This window comes from Columba livia, chromosome 4, assembly GCF_036013475.1.
Source record: "Columba livia isolate bColLiv1 breed racing homer chromosome 4, bColLiv1.pat.W.v2, whole genome shotgun sequence".
Classification (NCBI taxonomy): Eukaryota; Metazoa; Chordata; class Aves; order Columbiformes; family Columbidae; genus Columba; species Columba livia.
The window spans coordinates 7,623,799-7,645,334 of record NC_088605.1 but is presented as its reverse complement, the minus strand read 5'-3'; the positions used below and the strand labels follow the sequence as shown (position 1 = coordinate 7,645,334).

General features: G+C 39.9%; 1 protein-coding gene across 21 annotated transcripts in view; it reads left to right on the top strand.

The window, feature by feature from the left end:
* The window catches only part of CTBP1 (C-terminal binding protein 1), a 257,486-nt gene that overhangs the window by 44,670 nt on the left and 191,280 nt on the right, over positions 1-21,536 (top strand). For all 21 annotated transcript variants that reach the window (XM_065060297.1, XM_065060301.1, XM_065060311.1 and 18 more), the window contains one exon: positions 20,124-20,284. In XM_065060297.1, coding sequence (XP_064916369.1) covers positions 20,227-20,284 — 58 coding nt within the window. In that variant the 5' untranslated portion in view covers positions 20,124-20,226. The remainder of the gene's footprint in view (positions 1-20,123; positions 20,285-21,536) is intronic.

Here is a 21,536-nt window from a genome sequence, read left to right as displayed (position 1 = left end):
GTTCTGTACTTCCATTATCATCAGGTGATAACTTCTGTTTCTGCAAAACTCAGAGACAAAGAGTATTACTTCTGAAAATGTTGCATAAAGGTAGGGAATAGCTGTATAGTGTTAGTTTAACGTTTTACTTCATCACACACCCCTTTATTTTGTGTGGAGTATTTGTTACATTTGGTGAAAGTCACAGAATCACAGAATATCAGGGATTGGAAGGGACCTCGAAAGATCATCCAGTCCAATCCCCCCATGGAGCAGGAACACCCAGATGAGGTTACACAGGAAGGTGTCCAGGCGGGTTTGAATGTCTGCAGAGAAAGAGACTCCACAACCTCCCTGGGCAGCCTGGGCCAGGCTCTGCCACCCTCACTGAGAAGAAGTTTCTTCTCAAATTTGAATGGAACCTCTTTTGTTCCAGTTTGAACCCGTTGTCCCTTGTCCTATCATTGGTTGTCACCGAGAAGAGCCTGGCTCTATCCTCCTGATACTCACCCTTTATATATTTGTAAACATTAATGAGGTCACCCCTCAGTCTCCTCCAAGCTCCAGAGCCCCAGCTCCCTCAGCCTTTCCTCACACAGGAGATGCTCCACTCCCTTCAGCATCTTTGTTGCCCTATGCTGGACTCTCTCCAGCAGTTCCCTGTCCTGCTGGAACTGAGGGGCCAGAACTGGACACAATATTCCAGGTGTGGTCTCCCCAGGGCAGAGCAGAGGGGAAGGAGAACCTCTCTGACCTACTAACCACCCCCCTTCTAACCCACCCCAGGTACCATTGGCCTTCCTGGCCACAAGGGCCCAGTGCTGGCTCATGGTCATCCTGCTGTCCCCAGGACCCCCAGGTCCCTTTCCCCTATGCTGCTCTCTAATAGGTCATTCCCCAACTTATACTGGAACCTGGGGTTGTTCCTAACCAGTTTATTTTTGAAAATACACCTTTAATAATGTAAACTCTTAAGTTCACTGCATTCTATTTAAATTGTACATGCAATATTAAATCATTATGGCTATTGATATTCATTTAGCTATGGTAATAATAAGTTGTATAGGAAAATAAATATTGCTGCAAAATGCTCTGGTTTTTTCAATCATCCAGGAGGCTGAGTACCAAACACTTTATTTTTTTAATAGAATGTTAAAATATCAAGAGTTGCGATTGCTATTGAGATGCTGAAAAGATGCATTTAGTTTAATATTATCTATTTAATTTTGATGGAATGACAATCGAGAAGGAAATTTCTTTGTAATTGAGACTCCCAACAATAGTTCTTATAATTGGTTTTAGTCATGGCTTTTAGTGTATAATGGGGTCAGATATTGATCTCAGTAAAATAAAACTTTCCATGGGGATCATTAAATCATTTATTCTGTGCTGGCATCGGTGTAAGTTATTACTTAACTTGTCATTGTTACAACCAAAATTTCCTTTGAAATCATTTACTGCTCTATGGGATTTTTAACTGTGCTAATTAATATGATTATTGGTTACTTCCTAGTAATTAAATATCTAGGATGACTTCGGGAATCCTGCGCCTTTGTCCATTAATCTGTCATTTACAGTAATAATATCCAAGATGTCAGTATCAATTCAGCCTTTATAGACTCACTATTATTAATTTATGCCGTAGCTATTTCAGTCCTTAGGATACGCAGTAAAAAGGATCGCAGCTGGTGCCATCACAAATCGCATGCTGGCTCTAGAGGCGCCCATTTCTTTTCAGCTTTATACCATGTTTTATTGATTCTTCATTTTCTGTTGTTTATTTCTGCGTTGTCAAAATAGCTGTTTTTAATAAGCAATAGAATATTAAGAGCTTGAAAAGATTGAGTGATTCCCTTTTGGGGCCATGGCAGATGCTGCTTTCTGAACCCATCGTGTTTCCACTGTGCGTTTCTCCAGCTTCACACGCTGGGGCAACAAGAGCCGGTTCCAAACAGTGACCCAGCGCCAAAAAGGAAAGTGGAGAAACAGTGATTTTATCCATTACCAAGCCTGACCGATATAACTTATAGAGTTGCATAGGTAGCTTATGTTAGAACATTAAATAACTCCTTGTCCATAGATAGAAATCAAAATGAAACATGTCAGGAAGGATTTATTTTCAAAGGACACATTTTTAAAAGTTGATTATACTTATTGGCAATTTAAAAAGAAAGCTATTAAGAAGTGTAACTTCTCAATGAAGTGCTTTTCCAGGCTTTGTTTAAAAGATCTGAGGTTGCTGTGTTTGCTTTACACAGAAGTCAAAGATATCCCTAATATTTAAAAGTAAGGCAGTGCTCCACAATATTTCAGAGTGGTGTTTGTGTCTTTAGTTGTTGTAAAGAAAAGAAATTATCAAAGTTAGATTTCCAAGCTTAATATTTCCATTTCCTTCAAATGCATCTTCTGGCTACTATTAAATCTATTGTTGCAAAGTGATACTTGAAAATCTCATACCAATTTAAACTTCCATTTGTTTGCATCAAAGTAATTGTGTCTTACATTTAAGCATATATTATCTAGGTTGATTACTGTCTAGTTGTATTTTTTATGGGATGTACATGTAATGGAAAGTGAAAGTTTATTTAGTTGTAATTTTTTTTTCTTTTTAAATATGTCAATATGTTTAAAGTTTATAAATAACCGAACATATAATTGCCAACCCATACACATACCTGCAGGCAGATTTCAAAGCATCAGATAACAAACTGATGCTTCAGGGAGCAAACTGTAACTACAAGTAGTTTGTGGAATGGCTCCCAGTGACTGAAGTGCTCTCCTCACCAGTGCAAACGCTGAGTAGAGCAAGTGATTTGGGGGAACACGTTTACAACCAGAGTACATGGCAATGGAAAGAAAATATTGACAATGTAGAAGAAAAGAGGGATTTTTTTGTCATGCAGTTACTACTTGCCATTTGATTCTTTTCTCAGTTATAGGGTAACTTGGAAATAATTTAGGATGATCTTGGATTTAATGAATTTTACTCTTGCAGTACTGATTTTATCTCCTGTAGGCATTTCACTTTTCTTTAGTTTGTTCCAGCGCAACAACCTGTTTGTGTGTGGCCCATTGAAGTGTTAACATGTTTTTGAAGTCAGTGGCATGGCAATCCTGCGACCTGCTGTTGAGACGGTCCCCAAGTCAGGACGTGGGACTGTGCTGATGGGTGACTGCAACAGTGGTGCCCAACGATAGGATGAGGGGCAATGGGCACAGACTGAAGCACAAGAGGTTCCATCTGAATATGAGGAGAAACTTCTTCACTTTGAGGTGCCAGAGCCCTGGACCAGGCTGCCCAGAGAGGCTGTAGAGTCTCCTTCTCTGGAGACGTTCAAACCCACCTGGACACCTTCCTGTGTGATCTGCTCTGGTGAACCTGCTTTAGCAGGTGGGTTGGACTGGATGATCTCCAGAGGTCCCTTCAACCCCAACCAGTCTGGGACTCTGTAACAGAGACCTGTGGCTTAGAGCAGCTTAGGGCAACCCATGTTGGACATGGCAAAGTTGCAGAAGATCAGATGTTCTGTTTGCTGCCTCAACAGGGACAAGGAGCTGGAGATCCAGGGCTGGTGTGCGGGGAGGCAGGAGAGAGACGAATGAGGACTGAACTCCCAACAAGCTCCAGTCCGTGCTGGAGAGTCTGACTCTGGGTATCTCTTCTGCAAAGCACAATTAGTTGCCTCTTGTCACTCCCTCTCTGACTTGCTCCCCAAACCCAGAGTGTGCCCTGTGTAAAAGGAGGCCAGAGACCCGGATCCAGAGTATCTCAAACTGTAGAATGTACCCTCATGTGAGGTGCAATGGACGGGGTCGAGCATTTCTGCCAGTACTTGAGGCAAGAGCTGGATCATATTAAAACAACTGTGAGCGGATGTGTTTTTTCAACCTGGAATTTGATTAATCAGCCAGAATGGAAAGTCTTGCACAAATGGAGAACAAGCTTTATAAAATCTTTATCCATGCATTTTTTTTTCTTAATTGGTGGGCATTTCATAGCGAAATAATAGTTCAAAATTAAGGTCTTTAATTAACAAGTGAAGAACTGACCCAATGCCAGCAAGAACTGAATCACTAATATCTCAGGCCATCTGTTGTAGAATTGACAGATAATTCAGAATTTGACATTTTACTCCCTTTATACAAATAATTTTCATCTTGATCTTGTCACAGAGAAGCTAACAGTCTCCATCCAGATATACAACAATGTCAGATAAAACAAAAGCACATGTTGTACTTTTGGTCTATTTTAAGACTTTGTTTTTCAGAGGAGAGTTTTTCATTGGTTTTTGAACTGTAATATAATTGCAAATATACTCATCTCAGAGTATTGAACTCCTGATGTTATTTATTCAAGCAAAAGACCTTTACATTTAAAAATCTAATTATATATAGGGAGTGCTGTTCTTCAATTATATTGAAAATATTTAGGAAAAGATTGTGTTTGGTGGGCAGTCTTTGAACTTCTGGAGCAATAACAGCAGTCAAAGCAAGGTCAACATTTACCTCTCCTTGACAGAAATTAATGCCTCAGTTCCTATGTTTTTCTATATGTGTGGATTTCATAACTATGAAGTTCAATATTTTTTTACCTCATTTAAAATTTCTGTATGTACAAGAAATTAAATCATAAAGATCATGAGACCCTAAGACGTACTCTGCATTCTTGTTCTTTACATGGAAAATTCCTAGGATCATGTTGGAGACCACTGTTTGTTTTTGGTTTAAGTCTATTTGTTTCAAGGGGATTTTTAAAACAAAGACTTATTTTGTTGGCTACTTGCTTTGTTGTCTCAGTGAAAAATAGTAACTGAGCAAAAATACAGATAAAGTTGTGATCAGATGAATGAAAAGTGGCAGAGGCATGTGGGCAGTTATATTGAAAATAGATTGGAGACAATAAGCTTAATATCAATGGTGAGAAATGTGTTAGTTTATTGAATTATTTTCTTTCCAATTTTATATCATAACATTGCATAGCCATTGTGTTAAAATGGTGTTCAAGACTTCACTAACTAAATCCGTTAGAAAACAGTAGAGCAGTATATCCCATATTTAATAGGAGAACTAGAGTTTCACTTAGTTCTTACCTCTCCTCACGGAGAACTGAGTTGCTAAGCCAGGCTTTCTACTGGGTTTAGGGGATTTGTTTTCCAATTAGTGTCACTAATAAACCTGAAGGAGCAAGGAGGAGTAAGTAAGAATCTGCAGAGTTCAGGTGTCACCTTGAGGAGGAGGTAAGGAAGATGTGAAGAGGAGACGAGAGGACAGCAAGTATTGTGAAGCTCCAAAAAGAAGGAAAATGTGAAATAGAGATCCGCAGCAATGCAAGCAGATTCTAAGAGCAGTTTTGCACAGTGATCCCTGCAGATTATCTGACTAACACCCTTTTTGAGTAGCAGGATTGGAGTCATTGGCTTGCAGAGGAGTTGTGAACAACTTGGACTACTGGTAACCAAAAGTATCCCATGGAAGAAATCTGTGTTTTTCCTCCTGGATGCAATAGTGCAAAACTCTGTTTGTTTGTTTGTTTTTCTCCAGATGCTCTGATTCCAGCCAACAATTATTTTGACATTACTGTAGGAGCTCATAGTACACCAGAAATCCATGGGAAGTTTGTCTAATGGATGTACATTTTTGTCGAGACGTTGCTAAATTCGGCTTTATGGCAGAACATGCCTTGGAAAGCAGCACAGGTGGCTGCTGAGGGACCTGTGACGGGCGGTGAGGGGATGTCTCCTCTTATTTGCAGTGACAGAGTGATGTTCTCATTGGCAAGAAACATCATGCTTCTCTCTGACAGGAGATCAATACACTAGAATGGTTCAAGGGTTTCTTGAAGAAGCATATTCAGTATATAGTGAGGCAATATGCCACCACCACGTCTTTTCTACAGGGAGTCCTAGGAGGAATAATTCTTATTTCAGTTTAATCATCTGCCTGGTAACTGGTTAAAAGGTTTGAGGATGGAAATATAACATACAACGCCACTTCTCTTGTCTCCCATCCTCAATTTTCATCCAGAACCAGGGAGTGCATTTGTTGAGAAATGCAAGCTACTTTGTCTCGCTTTCAGTCATATTATATATTTTTTAAAAGTCTCTACTTAGTTTGTGAGAGACTATTAGATGAGGCCAAAACCCTAATTCTTCGACATATGAATGTTATGGACTCAAGGTAGTTTAAAACTTTTAGATTAAAAACTACCCTCTTCAGTAACAGGATCATTCTAATTAATCAAGAAGGGCTAACCTTCAAGTTCATATGGGCTGGAAATTTTATTTCCTAGTGTAGCAGGGGACTGAAATGAATTTCCATTAAAGACACTTACGGTCTTATCACTTTCCAGACCAGCTGCCAAGTGCACTTCTTGCTTGATATCTCTTCTGTAACAAGGTACAAACCAGCATATATGTTCAAATAAGGAAACTATAACTACAAGGCTACAACTACAGCTCTCTTCCCAGATGAGAGAGAATAAACTGTGAAAATTTATAGTTACATCAGTTATATTGCAGAATTATACTGAGATACTATGATGAATGTAGTTGCACTAAAACCTTTTTGGAATAAAACAAAATAACTTGTTGCATATGCCAGCTTTTGGGTGTACATAACATAAGGATCTTGGACCCTTATGGGAGCATGAAGAAACCTTCTGGGATTTCTAACAACTACTTAATGATTTTGGCATGTGAAAACATAATCCCTCTTTGTGCCCTTCTGCAAATTTCACAACTGTTTTACAGTAAAAATTAAACAGTTTTGCGTTGAAGCACATCTCAAAAACCAAGCGAGCTGCTGCTCTGTGACATACAAGAGCCCCTGAATGGGACTTGTGAATGTAGAGATAAAGAACACAATTCCCAAGTTTTTAGGTCTTCTCTCGTGATAAAGGCCACATCTCAGCACTGTGTGTGAACATAAGAGGGGAAAATCCAGTTTAAAAACCATGCCCCGTTTGTCCCTGAACAGCAGATGCTGCAGAACTCCATAGTGAAGCAGCCTGGAGTGACTCGAGTTCTCTATGCAATAAAAGAAAGAGCAGATGAGCTTAAATGTTGAATGTAGGCAAAACATAATCAATTTGAAAATGAGTAATGTATGCTAGTGTTGGTTATAATATCTCTCATACGATTGTCAGTCACTCCCAGGTGCATGAGACTATCTAATTGTACTTCTAATTCTTTGTTTCCCTGCACTTAATTGCGTTAAAGGATACTATATCCTAGTTACTCGCATTCATCTTCTACATAAGCAATTGCTGTAATTGGGATGGAGATTGCTTGTAGAATTTCGCAAGGTGTGAAAATGCTCTGTATTGTGGTGATTGAGATGGGAGCGTGGTTGGCTGGAAATTTCTTAATGAAACGTCATGTCAGGAGATGTAGATTGACAGCAAAATGCGGGGGAAAGAATTGCCAATTAAACAATTTCTCTAGTTGAGTACGAAAGTTGATTGCGGGAAGGCGGTCAGCGATGCCTTTGAGGCTGTTTCCAGGAGTGCAGGGATGAGGGACCCACAGTGGGAAATCATCTAGTAATTACAATTTTAGGTATTTTTGTAGTGTTTGGTAGTATTTTCTGTTTTGCCAAGTAGATATTGTAATAGTTAGGCTTTTTATAGCTACAATTTACAGCACTTGCGAACTGGTTTTGATCTATAAGATGTTAGTGTGGTGTGGTTGTGCATCCATGGATGTCCCGTCATTGGAAGGGTTCAAGGCCAGGCTGGACGGGGCTCTGAGCAACCTGATCTGGGTGAAGATGTCCCTGCTCATCACTGGATGAGCTTTGGTGGTCCCTTCCAACCCAAACCATTCTATGGTGTATAGATCTGTAGGTAAAGGTACAAAGCTTGACAGAGTTGGCTTCAATTAAAACATAAAGGGTAATACTTTGAAAGTAAATGGAACTTGTCACTTGCTTGGTCTTTTGATTTATATCCTTATCTCCAAGTTTTTATTCCTTAGTAAGGAGGGAAAACACTTTGCCAATATCTACTGTTAAACTTGGATTTTCTTTTTATTCTTAATGTAGCTATACCTGCTCATTAAAGAAAGTTAGCTTTTCTGACCCCACAAACTTCTAAAGGCTTTATGTACAAGATACACAATTCTACTGATATCTGCAATGTCAAAGAAACATAGAAATGCTATTACTAAATATTATTAATGATCACGTGTAAATTACACAATTGCGTATATTTTCTGGGAAATGCAGAGTAAATGCACTTGATACTTACTGTTTTACTATTTTTAGGTGGTGGGAATTGTCTTCTCATTAAACCGGGAGAAGGCAATGGGCCAGCATTTGCATTGAAGTTAAAAAACCAAACACAGGTAGTTTATTTATGGATGTGTTCAATGTGTTAAAAGTACAGTTGTAATTTATGCACTACTGAAAAATGTAGTTTTACCAGGACACCTATGTAAGCAACAGATGAACACCCAGACCAGGTATCTTTTCTTCTATGATGAGTTGCCATAGTCTTAAGTGTAGGAGCTATAGTAGCAAAGCTTTATCCTTAATATTTCATATTTTCAACCAGAATGCAATGGAAAACACAGTCTTTGGAGGTCTCATCATGCAAGATGTCTTTTTCTTTATTTCTTCAAGTAATTTGGGAAAAAAATTAATATCTGCAGTAGTTACTTAGTTGAATAGGAAACTTCATTTCTTAAAGTCTATACTGTGTGTTCTAATTAACACAAACTATTATAAGACGAATTTATACTTACCTCTCTTAAAAATGCCTGACATGAAGGATGTCAGGTGTATCCAATCTAGTGCTATAGTACTGCACGTTTTGAAAATATGACATGTTAGCTTTTTGTATAAAATAAAAGTTTATATTCTAAGGTTTGTAAACAGTATAAAACCCCCCTATTTTTGTGACGCTGATACTGCTGCTGGTCTGTTGCTGCCACAGGGCAGAAATATGGACAAATAAAAATGTGGCCAAGAGCTGTATTTGCATAATATGAGTAGGGTTATTTCACTAAAATACTTATTAGGTTAAAAAGCAGTTGAGAAGAATTGAGGTGCAACCATAATATTTAAATATCACCCAAGCAGTTTAGTGTGAAGTATTCCATCTCAAAAGTTGTTTTCCTGGTCCATGAGATGCTTTCTTCCAGCAGCCGGTGTGCACATGTACAACGTCCTGGGCTTTTTGGCGCGGAGAAATAACCAACACAAGCCCCACAGTTCTTTTTCTAACCTTAATTAGCCTTTACTATTTTTCTAATCTGAATGTCGTTAGGTATGATTTCTGACCCACTTTCAGAATGTAGCTTCTTTCTTTTTACCCCACTCTTTCGCACTGAACAAGCATATGTTCTTTTAATCAGTAGTTTTGATCTGCAAAGCGCAGGTTTTTTGGACATCCCTGGGCTACTTCTAATAGGAGAAGAGGAACCAGTTTGACGAGTGGAATCCACGCGCAGTCCATGTACCCGCCGTTTGGATGTGGGGTTGTGTCTTTCTTGGAGAAGTAAAAACCCTGAAGGGCAATAAATCAATGAAAGGTTAAAAGTAATCTGTTCTCCCTGCTGGTTTGAATCCTTTCTGGCAATGGAGATTCATGAAATGCACCAGTAATTATTTCCTTTCCTAGATAATTCATTAGCTGGGGCTTTGGCCTCTTTATTGTCATAAGCGACAGCTAATTCCTTGCATCCTGTTATGGTTTCTCAGGTACATTAAAATATTAAATACATATTATTTGAGTTTCTTTTTCACATAATGAAAATCTTGCGTTTGAATTATTACCTGCAGAGGCAGTCCAGCTTTGCCGCTGTTGTCTTTCAAAATCTCTAAGATTCTTATTTTGTTCATTTGCACAGTTACTGTCATGTCGTGCATCCAGCTCTCCAAAAGCCTGCTCAGAAAACACTGAGATTGATCTTCTTTCAGTGTAATTTTCTTTCATTTCAGACTTTAAAAAAAGACAGAAGTGATTGCTTTAACACTGATCTAACAACCCACTTATTTGACATTTTTAAATGGTTTTCATTGGGGAGTTGTTAAGTACTTTGCAGAACAGTCGGTATCGCGGTGTCTGGGTATGTCTGCGTGTGTTGCTTTACACGCCAAACCAGCGGTGGATGAAATTGAGATTATTGCACCCACCAGTTGTCTGTCTGAGGTCTGAGAGGAAGAGGCAAAGCCAGGAATTCAACATACGGGTGAATCAGATTCATAATCTTAGAAAGACTGCGCCAGTCTCTTCATTCTCATCGAGGGTTGAACTTGATGGGTTGGAAAAGACCTCAGAGATCAGTCACAGAATCCCAGAATGTCAGGGATTGGAAGGGACCTGGAAAGCTCATCCAGTCCAATCCCCCCATGGAGCAGGAACACCCAGATGAGGTTACACAGGAAGGTGTCCAGGCGGGTTTGAATGTCTGCAGAGAAGGAGACTCCACAACCCCCTGGGCAGCCTGGGCCAGGCTCTGTCACCCTCACTGGGAAGAAGTTTCTTCTCAAATTGAAGTGGAACCTTTTGTGTTCCAGTTTGTACCCATTGCCCCTTGTCCTACTGATGGTTGTCACTAAGAAGAGCCTGGCTCCATCCTCCTGACACTCACCCTTTATATATCTGTAAACATTAATGAGGTCACCCCTCAGTCTCCTCTTCTCCAAGCTAAAGAGCCCCAGTTCCCTCAGCCTTTCCTCACATGGGAGATGTTCCACTCCTTATTCTGTGTGGTTTCCATTTCCTTTAAGTCTGTTCCTGGGAACGATTGAGGCTGGTTTCAGTGCCAGACTTTCTGAAGAAGCTTGTACTGAATACCTGAAATGAAGTTTTTATAAATACTGTTTGATGAGAAGTGTAGCTATAACATTCCTCAACTTCCAAGGACTGAATGTTTCCCGAAATTAAGGACATCTTTTTAATATTAATTTAAAATGTTGGTGTCTCGGGTAGGTAGTCTTTAATAATTTTCTAATGATAGCCTGAGCTTCTGAACTAAGTTTTATTCATGACCTAGAAATCGGAGTTAGCAGAGATGCTTCCCATCTGTCTATAGTCACACACATCTGCAGCAATACATTTTCAGTTGTGCGTAATTTTTGGCTTGTGGACAGATCTGTAACTGAGAGAGAATGCTACTAAGGAAAAAAATAAAGCTTTGGAAAAAAACTTAGGGTGAAGACAAATTTCTCATAAAAGATTACTATGACAGAATTACTGTCACAAACTCTTCTCCTGTTTTCACCATATTCCCTATCAAAAAGGCAATTTTATAATCCTGTGGCATAGAAAGAAGGGCTTATCATGATCAAATTATTGCACTACATTTTGGAAGATGTTTTATTTGATGTGAAAGTCATTTGATTAAAAACATAGAATAATATAAAAATTATTCACAGTAGTAAAAAATAGTGGACAGTAGGTCAAAACCCCATAAGCTTTGTTTTTCATGGCTGCTGACAAGGGGCATTCTTGGCCTTATTTTGAATACTTTTATCATCGGGGAAAAAAACATTCACTGATAAATACAGTATAAGTTGCTGATGCAATTAAGAAAAAGGAGATGGTAGTGCTGCAGAGCAATCAAGTTTCATAGAATCACAGAATGTCAGTGATTGGAAGGGATCTGGAAAGCTCATCCAGTCCAATTCCCCCTTTGGAGCAGGAACACCCAGATGAGGTTACACAGGAAGGTGTCCAGGCGGGTTTGAATGTCTGCAGAGAAGGAGACTCCACAACCTCCCTGGGCAGCCTGGGCCAGGCTCTGCCACCCTCACTGAGAAATTTCGTCTCAAATTTAAGCGGAACCTCCTGTGTTCCAGTTTGAAGTCATTACCCCTTGTCCTATCGTTGGTTGTCACCAAGAAGAGCCTGGCTCCATCCTCGTGACACTCACCCTTTATATATCTGTAAACATTAATGAGGTCACCCCTCAGTCTCCTCTTCTCCAAGCTCCAGAGCCCCAGCTCCCTCAGCCTTTCCTCACACAGGAGATGCTCCACTCCCTTCAGCATCTTTGTTGCCCTGCGCTGGACTCTCTCCAGCAGTTCCCTGTCCTGCTGGAATTGAGGGGCCCAGAACTGGACACAATATTCCAGGTGTGGTCTCCCCAGGGCAGAGCAGAGGGGCAGGAGAACCTCTCTGACCTACTGACCACCCCCTTCTAATCCACCCCAGGTACCATTGGCCTTCCTGGCCACAAGGGCCCAGTGCTGGCTCATGCTCATCCTGCTGTCCACCAGGACCCCCAGGTCCCTTTCCCCTATGCTGCTCTCTAACAGGTCATTTTCCAACTTATACTGGAACCTGTTTGTAATACTGCACATTTTGAAAATATGACATGCTAGCTTTTTGTATAAAAGCTATCTATCAAATTGTGTTCAAATTTTAGGTCATAAATACAGAATGAGACACTGTTTGCTGTATTTCCAGGGCAGAGAACCCCATCCTAAAAAGCAGTAGCTTTTTTTGCACTGGGGATGAATAAACTGTTGAACCAAGTGCAATGTCTGTGCATCTTAAGTTTGGCCTTCAAATGTGACCAAGGATGGTGAAGGAGATTGGTGAAGGTTCTTCTGCATTGGACATGAAAGTAGCTTCTCCTGCAAGGCTTTGTCTCATTCTTGCACTCGCAGACCTGTGCTTTAGTGACTTGCTGTTGAATTTAAGGATGCATAGGTTCACCACAATTCGGGATCACAAACATGAATTTCTAAGAGAGTTCCAAGGAGCTTGGTGCCTTCTGGAAGTAGATCAAGGGATGTTTTGGTGATACCTAAGTGGTACCTGTGCAAAGAACGCCAGGGGCTTCTTCCATCTGCCAGGCAAAGCTGTAAGATCCAGTAACTGGAAGTTTAAGCTAAACTGACAATTGAGCAAAACCAGCCACTAATGAAGGCCACTTATTGCCAGAAGAGCTCACCATGTGCTGTGGTGGGGTCTTCAGCACTGACAGTTTTTAAATTCTGATGATTTTCTAGGTGTCTCTTACAATCTGTGTTGGAGATACTGTCAGTTTGAAGATTCCAGCAGTATCTTTTAGCCAAAATAGTACTAACTCATTTAGCTTTATATTATCTGAGGATGTTTTTTGTTTAGCCCTGTGAGCTCTGGATCTCACTTTCTGCAAGGCTGGATCCGTCTGGTTTTCAGTGGCTCTCTGCAGTTCCTAGGAATGCAAGGTGTGCTCATGTGTTGGAAGGGACTGGAGGTCCGTCCTGGCTCCAAGAGTGGCCAATATGAGATATTTAGGGAATGTGCTTGTTTTTGCTTGTTCTGCTCTTGCTCTTTGTGAAGCATCTCCGCCCATGGGAGCTGTGGGATGCTGAGCCAAACGGACATTTGGTCAGCGTAACACAGCACAGCAACTGCTGCGGATGCGAACAAAGCAAACACGGACTGACATTTTTCTTGCCTTGGGATTTTCTTGCCCGCTTATGGATTTCTGGGTTTCAATCACGGCCAGTATGATCAGAGACCACTGGGGGGGTTTCCGTAAATTTGTCTAATTCTGTTTATGAACCACTTAGAGTTTTGGCATCCACGATACCTGTGACACCAGATTTTACAAAGATTTACGCACTCCGTGACCAAGCGTCCTGTTGTTTTTAATACGCAGGTTTACTATTTCACTGTGTGCTCCCTGGCCATTGAATTGAGACACGGTGCATATTTAATATGCATTTGTTGTATTGCCCACAGTTGTGTCTCCTTTTTCAGTGAGTTATTCCATGCCTTGGGCCATATTTATTGCTTGTCCTGGCACTTTTTCCTGTTCTTCATCTCTTTTGAGATAGCTGCATCTTAGATTTCGGTAATGCCATTATAATGTTTGAGGGTTTAGTCTTTTTCTGAACAGCATCTAACATTCTTTTTGGTGGCTAATTCAGCAATCATTTCACTTTTGTGATTAATTTATTGATCTTGAAGCTCCCTGTACAGTTTCTCTTAGACTGTACTGACATCTAATGGTAAAGGCAAAGTGGCTTAACTACACTTAAAGGCAAGATAAATTGCCTGACAGGCAAATAGAATTATATATTTTCTTCTTGGCTCAGTATTAATTTTTGTAAGACAAGATGGAATAACTTCAATTCTTGCACAGAAAGTCTGGCCTAATACTACTTCTTCTGGCAATTAATCTCTTTTTGTTCCACTCTTTGGGCCACACGTATTTTTAAGTGTAGCTTAAATCTTTGCAAGAGTAGTTTTGAGTACAGTGGAAGTGATGTGACATTTTTATACTGCAGAAGTTTTTAGTGTAAGTCACAATATCTCCAGAAAAGGATAGCAGAGTGATATAAAATATAAGAACAAATGCTGTCTTGTAGAACTTTAGAATAGGATGTGCCAGTGTTGTTGTAGCAGTCTTGCTATTGCTGAGCTTTGGAGAAACATGCAAACAAGTCTTTGTCCTCTTCTCTCATCCTCCTGTTTGAGGTTTCTCTATATATTTTTGATGGGGCATTTTTCAAACTGATTGCGATAATGACCGTTTAATAATACTTTTGAACTTTAGCAAGAAAAAAAGTCAAGTTCAGATATTAATCTTAATGTTACATCCTCTGTTTAGGGTATAGTACACCACTGAGACATGAGCATCACCTAACTTGCATTAGGAACCACCATTCCTCTGATCCCAAATTTTTTTGTTATAGGGAACCAACGTTGCTGCCGCTGACACTAGAAACGTCCAACTACAAACTGTAGAGCTTCTTCAAGTCGTGTGTTTCTCTCATACATCATCAGCTTTATTTTTCCTTTTCTCAGTCAGAGCCCATCTCTTCCCACAGCCTCAGAAAACTCATTTCTTTACTGTGTAAATGCATCTTTGCTTTTATCAGAACATTTAGTTAATTTATCTGACTTTGCATTTTGACACGTCTTTTTATGGCCTGCTGTTTATCAACTTGATATTATCCTCTTTTTTTTTTTTTTGCCAAACACAAGATACTTTGCTTTGTACTACAGAAATATTTTGAATTTTAGGTAAATTTCCACCTTTCAGTAATAGCTTTCTCGCAGTCTAAGACGTCTTCAGCTTATGTTGTAGCCTCTTCTTTTCCCACAAAAAGAGGAGAACTTGAAATTTAATTTCTAAGAAACGTCAATAATTGTTATAGGGTAATTCTTATTTATGGGTTGTGCACTGAGTTAGGTTTGCAGAAAAGCCTATTACTTCATGCTTTGGGAAGAGTGAAGTCCATAAAGTGGATTTCAGAATTCTAGGCTGTATGATTTAAAGTTTTACTCTAGTGCTTTGGTCTCCCTGCACAAGCTGGGGAACCGGTTGTGACACAGAATATCTCAGATGCTGGGGATGTCTGACATCCAGCCCTGACCCCGGGTGCATCCTGCCCAGCCTCCTGGTCATTGCACTGAACAGATATTCAAACACCAGTGGGCGAGGGGAAGAGAAACAAGAAGACCCCGAACTGTTTTGTTTCTCACTTGTTCAGGTGAACAAACATGAGGTAAAGTATTGATATTGGTGGTTGTGCAGTTGCGATGACAGTCATTGGAGGAGGCACACCGGTGTGGCCTCACCTGGAGCACTGTGTGCAGGTCTGGGGACACAGGATAAAAAGGATGTTAAGCCACTAAAGAGTGTCCAGAAGAGGCTATGAAGATGGTGAAGGGTTTGGAGGGGAAGTTGTATGAGGAGCCGCTAAAGTCACGTGGTTTGTTCAGTTTGGAGATGAGGAGACTGAGAGGAGACCTCATGGCGGCTACAGCTTCATCACGAGGGGAGGAGGAGGTCACTTCTCTTTAGTGACCAATGACAGAACCCAAGAGAATGGCAGGAAGATGTGCTGGAAGGTTCAGGTTGGACATGAGGAAAAGGTTCTTCACCCAGAGGGTGCTGGACACTGGAACAGGCTCCCCAGGGAGGTGTCATAGCCCCAAACCTGACAGTGTTCAAGAAGAGACTGGACAACACCCTCAGACACACGGTGTGAACTGTGGGGTTGTCACATGCAGGGACAGGAGTTGGACTCGATGATCCTTGTGGGTCCCTTCCAACTCAGGACATTCTATGATCCTTGTGCTCGGTGAGCACCTCAGTTGCTGTGAGCTTACTGTCCAGCTCACCAATGACTGTGACAGCTTTCCCGTGAAAGCTGAGGTACAGTTGGCTTACATATAAGGAAGAAATTTTTAATGATGAAGGTGTTTAAGCACAGGAACTGTTGCCCAGAGAAGCAGTGGATACTTCATCACTGAAGTGTTCAAGGCCATGTTGGATGGGGCTTTGAGCAACCTGATCTAGTGAAAGATGTCCCTGCTGCTTATGGCAGGAGGGATGGACTAGATGAGCTGTTTACGATCTCAAACAAACTGTTTCTGCAAAATGTATAATTATTTAGGATAATTGAAATATTTATAAAACAACATTTTCATTACTTATTGCTTCCAGGGCTCTGCAGAATGGACATTTTGAGGCTTCTGAGGTGTCATGGAAAACAGATCAGTTTGAGCGGGAGCGAAAGAAATGTATTGAAGTCATCAAAAACTGATAACAATGTAATATGGAATATAAACTAACTTATAGTTTTTCACATGATAGTCTTATATTATACCTTTTGAAAGTCAACGGTAGAAATAAAAAAATTCACTAATATACTTTCAGACCAAAAAATGTATATTAGAATGTTTGTATTAAATGAAGATTGAGATTCCCATGGCTCACGTGAAGGTTCCCACCCTTATTTTTGATGTGTTAATGATCTTTCAGTCCATTCTGTGAATTGCAATTCTGGTTTGGATTTCTTATGCTTTAGCATCTGGTTTGGGCCAGTCGACAAATCCTCCTGTGCAAAGGAAGCTGACAGCAAGGCAGAGCCAGCAATCGGCCTTTTGCTGTTCCTGGCTTTATAGGTGAAAATCTGTGCTCAGAACAGTTTATTCTCGGAATCATTTGGTGAGTGGACTAACTTGTTGGAGTTTATGCATGATACAGCTGATGTTTTCTGGTAGAATTTCCCGCCTGTTCAAATTTAGTAGAAACGTGAGCTGGTCCACGCCGAGTTCTCCCGTTAGACTGAAGGAAAGGAAATGGTCCACGCTGCAACCTTGGGGGTTCGATGGGAGCTCTTCTCTAGTCGTTTGGAGTTTGTCTAAACCTGCAGGTGTGTGGATAATCAGCTTACTAGTTTGCCTTAAAAAAGAAAAAGAATTCTTAGTTTGCTTCCTTTACATCCTCTTTGAAGAGAAGATCATGGGTTTTGAATGGACTTTGCTTCAAATAATCTCGCAGCTTATGTTCATCCTTTACTCCATTGCCGGTGTTATCTGTTTGCAAAGCTGGAAGTGAAGTTGACTTATTTACTGATCATTCCTGTTTTAGCCTGTAGGATTTGCTCAATCTCCTATAAAAAGGGTGGAGATTCCCTTTTCCTTTTATCTCGAAGTCTCAGAAAGAGTGAAGCTCTTCCTTACTCAAGAAAGAGCTAAAGGCTCCAGATTGCAATACCCGGAGGCATATTCTCTTTAGAAATATTTTTGGATGCTGGAAGCATCTGATTAACTCAAAGAAAAAAAGTGAATATTGTTTTCAACACTGTATATTTTAATCTAACATTTGTATTGCTCAAAAGGATTCTTTATATTGATGGTATCTCAGATGGCTTTGTAGCCAATACTCAATGTATATGATAAGCAGTATATTTTCTTAAATCACTTGGATTCTTACTTTATCTTAAAATAGTGAACTACAGAAGTCTAATCTTAAATACTTTTTGATGCTTTGTGTTCTGTTTTTTAATTCATTAGGCAGTGCGCTTGTATTTTTAGCGAATTTCTCAAATACAATTATTCATGTTGTGGTTTAGTAATTGCAGTAACTAATGCTCCCATAATTATAAGGTTTTTGTTTTGCTGGGAAATGCTTCCCATATCATCATCTTCTCTTTGTGTTAGAACATGAAGTATAATAAGACTGTATGAGGGTTAAATTTAGAATTGTGTTAAGATGTTAATTTTTTGCTCAAAAAATTTTTGTTGAAACTTAGGACAACTTAATATGACTAAAATTATTTTAAAAAAACGCTTAAAAGAAAAAAGACTACTTGATTTATATTGTACACTTTGAAGCTACTGGGGACAGATAGAAAACATCTGGTGACACTTTAGTGGTAGGTCAATAGTTACAGATGGTCTGGTTTTTACAGCTGTCATCCCGCTCTGTACGTAGAATGACTACAGTGGAAAAATCTCTTGCTGAATGGATAAACAAAGCAGCACAAGGAGGCCAGCAGGCAGATATGTTTCTACAAGACGGGAAATTAAATAAGCTATAAAAATTTAAACCGAGATTAGTGTTTAAAATGGTCGTTATAATCTGCTTTCTGTTTCTTATCCTCTAGATCTTTCTATGTGACTGTTGAAGGAAGTAGATAATAAAACAGAAGAGATAAGCATATAAATTAAATACTAATTTAGGACTGATACTCTGCACAAGTTTGGGGTGTTGGCTTAAGGAAAGGCAGTTGGTTATGTAGGGGGTTTTCAAGGTTTTAAAATGCATGTTAGATTTGGTGTAATGCTTGTGCAATCATAACAGAGCCACATTCAATATTGAAGAACGTTGTATTTTGTAAGAATAATCAATGTTGGGAAATGTAATAGAAAATTCCCCAAATGGCAACATTCTTTTTGTTTTTTCAAGAGAAGAAACTGGGCTTCTGCATTCCTCATCAATTTTTCTTCTCCCATTGATGCTGGGATGTGACATTTAGCTGGAGTCAGACTTTATGGAAAACAGGAGAAGAATCTTGAATTTGAGGGTAAAGAAAATGGTATCGAGGGAAAGTGGGAGATGAGGCTGAATAAAGTGTTAAAAGCATGATGAATATTGCACATTAACTCTGTTTTTAAATGATAATAAACACAAAGGAAGGAACCTTGATAAAAGTCCAAATGCGCCAAGCAGGGTAGTGCTGGTGAAGATACCTATTGTGATGCAAATGTGCAGTTCTTGATATTCTGAATATTTTTCTTTATCATTTCACTCAGAGTACATGAATCCAAATGTGCTTATGTTAGGTTTTAGAAAAGTTTAGCCCCTAGAAGGAAACAAGCAGAATTCCAGGTTCAGTCACTTGTAAGGCCATTTAATTCCATCCGCTGGTGTTGGAAGCTGTTGGGCAGGAATAAAAAGAAGCGGGGAAGTGGATTATGTGGCTCATTTTAATGTGCCCTGTGCTTGTTGTGCAGCGTTCGCTGAGTTTGCTTCTCAAAGTTTGAGATATTGGAAGGGGGATAAAAGTGCTGCTCTGATTCTGCTTTGTAGCTCTGTATACTTAGCTTTACCTCATGTGCATTTTATTGTCTACCGCTGTGATTAGATTTGTGTTGAGGGATTTTTCATCTCTCTCTCTCCATCCCCCCTTCGTGCTCCATGGTGGTTTGGCTGCAATACCAGGGCTTGTTGCAATACCTTGTGCTGCCTTCCTGGCTACGCGCGATCTGAAAAGTGCTTAGTTGAATTTGCTGCCAAAGAGCTTGCCTAGTCATGCGTGAACCTGCTTTAAACACCACTTGGTTGATAGAGATGTTGGTGTCCTGTTTTGTCACCGTCACCTGGTTTTCTCAGGTCTGTGCCCCTTGAATCGTTTCCTTCACCTTCCAGGTATCAAACTTTGGGTTTATTTTATCACCAAAAGCTTAAAAGTTAAGAATGAAAAGAGTATTTTCTTGATGGCTGCAAGCATTAGGATGCGAAGGTGTATGTAGGATTTAGTGTTTAGTTCCTGGTTGGCTACATTTCTTCCAGTTTATGGAAAGGATGCACCTCTGCCTGCCCCAGATCACAGAATTATAGAATTACAGAATCATAGAATTAAAGAATTATAGAATTATAGATACCTTCCTTAGCTGCTGGGGTGTCCAGTGAAAGGGGGAAAAAGTATTTGAGGGTGAAAAGGTAGAGCATAGCAACTGTCTTGGAGCATTTCTTACACCGGCTTGGCTGAGCTGTGCTGTGTTTGCATCGTTATGTGTTTAGAAGATGCTTTGTTGTGAAATTCCAGGCTACCTAATGCGATTTAAGAACTTTGCGTTTTTATTTATTGTTCCTGTTACATATAGATCATCTGGAAAGAGGTGGAAAAAAAAATAATCATCTGTATTTCAAAGTTTAAGCAATTTTTCTTTCTGTTCACAGGTGAAATTCAGTTTCCAAAGGACAGTAAGCATTTCTGAGTGGTGGCTGGCTTGAGAAGACCATCACCAAGCTGTGCGGAGACGTTCTTTGCGCTTCCACTCTTATGTCTCTAATGGACAAACACAAAGTGAAGCGGCAACGTTTGGATCGCATATTTGAAGGTTAGACACTTCCATTTCTAACGTGAACTGCATCGTTTTGATGGATTGCTGATATTTCTGGAGACTGGAGCTCCCTTCTTTTGGTCATTCAGTGTATTTTAATAGAGTTGCAGCTCCTGTTCAGATTATAGTAACTGGTTTTGGGTGAAAGCAGATCTAGACAAATAAAAGTAACTAGTGTGTGAACTCTACTATTCTACAGTTAAGTTTGCTTTCATCTTAGTGTTTCATAACATTTTACCCATTGTGAAAGATTGTGGTTTCATATAAAATAACAATCGCAAAAGGATAAGATGACCTCAGTGTTCTCTAGGGTCTTCTCTACAGGCTTGCTTCATATGCATTGATTTAACAGCCTATATTTAATCCCAAGAAGGAAGCAGAAAATAAAATGAAAGCAAAACACACACAAAAATACCAGAAGACCCCCAAACTTTAATTATTATTAATAAAAATAGTCTGGATTCTAGTGAAAGGAGTGTAGTAATTTGAGCCATGAATGACTAAGTTGTATATTCCTGGCATTGTTCATTTGCTTTTAGAACTGGTGTGAAAGGAGCTCAAGGGATAAGGTGTGCTTTTTTAAGAATATACACAAATGATTTGGGCTAAATGAATTTTTATATACAAATGTTAGCTTCTCCTTAACAGGCAAGGGAATAGTTAATTTCTTTATTAACCCATTTCAATATGATGGGAGAAAACAGACAGGCTTCTGGGTCCGTGTTTTCTGCATCACGTCTAATACTGAAGCTGTGAACGTTTTTCTAGCAGCTGTGTTGGTGCGAGCAGCTGATTTCTGTCCCTGTTTTTTCCCCTTTCTTTGTGCCAATATGAGGGTAACTGTATAATGAGCCAGACTGAGGTGACACATACTAAAAATAAACTTTTCTGTCGGTGTACTTTCCATTTAGGTAAATTCCCCAGTCCAGGTCACTGTTCAGGTGACAAGGGGACGGTTGGAAGGGATCGATGGGGGGCACTGGGACCATTTACCCTGTTGTAGCCACAGAAAGAGGCATTTCAGAGTATCAAAGGGTGCAGTTCCATGTTGGTTTAGATGATTAATCCCCTTGTTAGTCTCTACTAAACCCAGCCAAGCCTGCCCATGGTTGCCTGGCCCACACAATCCTGGTATCCCACCTGGGCTGGATGTCCAGGCAGTCAGTTCAATCTGCTTGCTGGAGACTAATCCCTGCTCAGAGAAATGGGGCTGCTGAGGATGGGGAATTCGGGATGGTTGCCCTTCTTT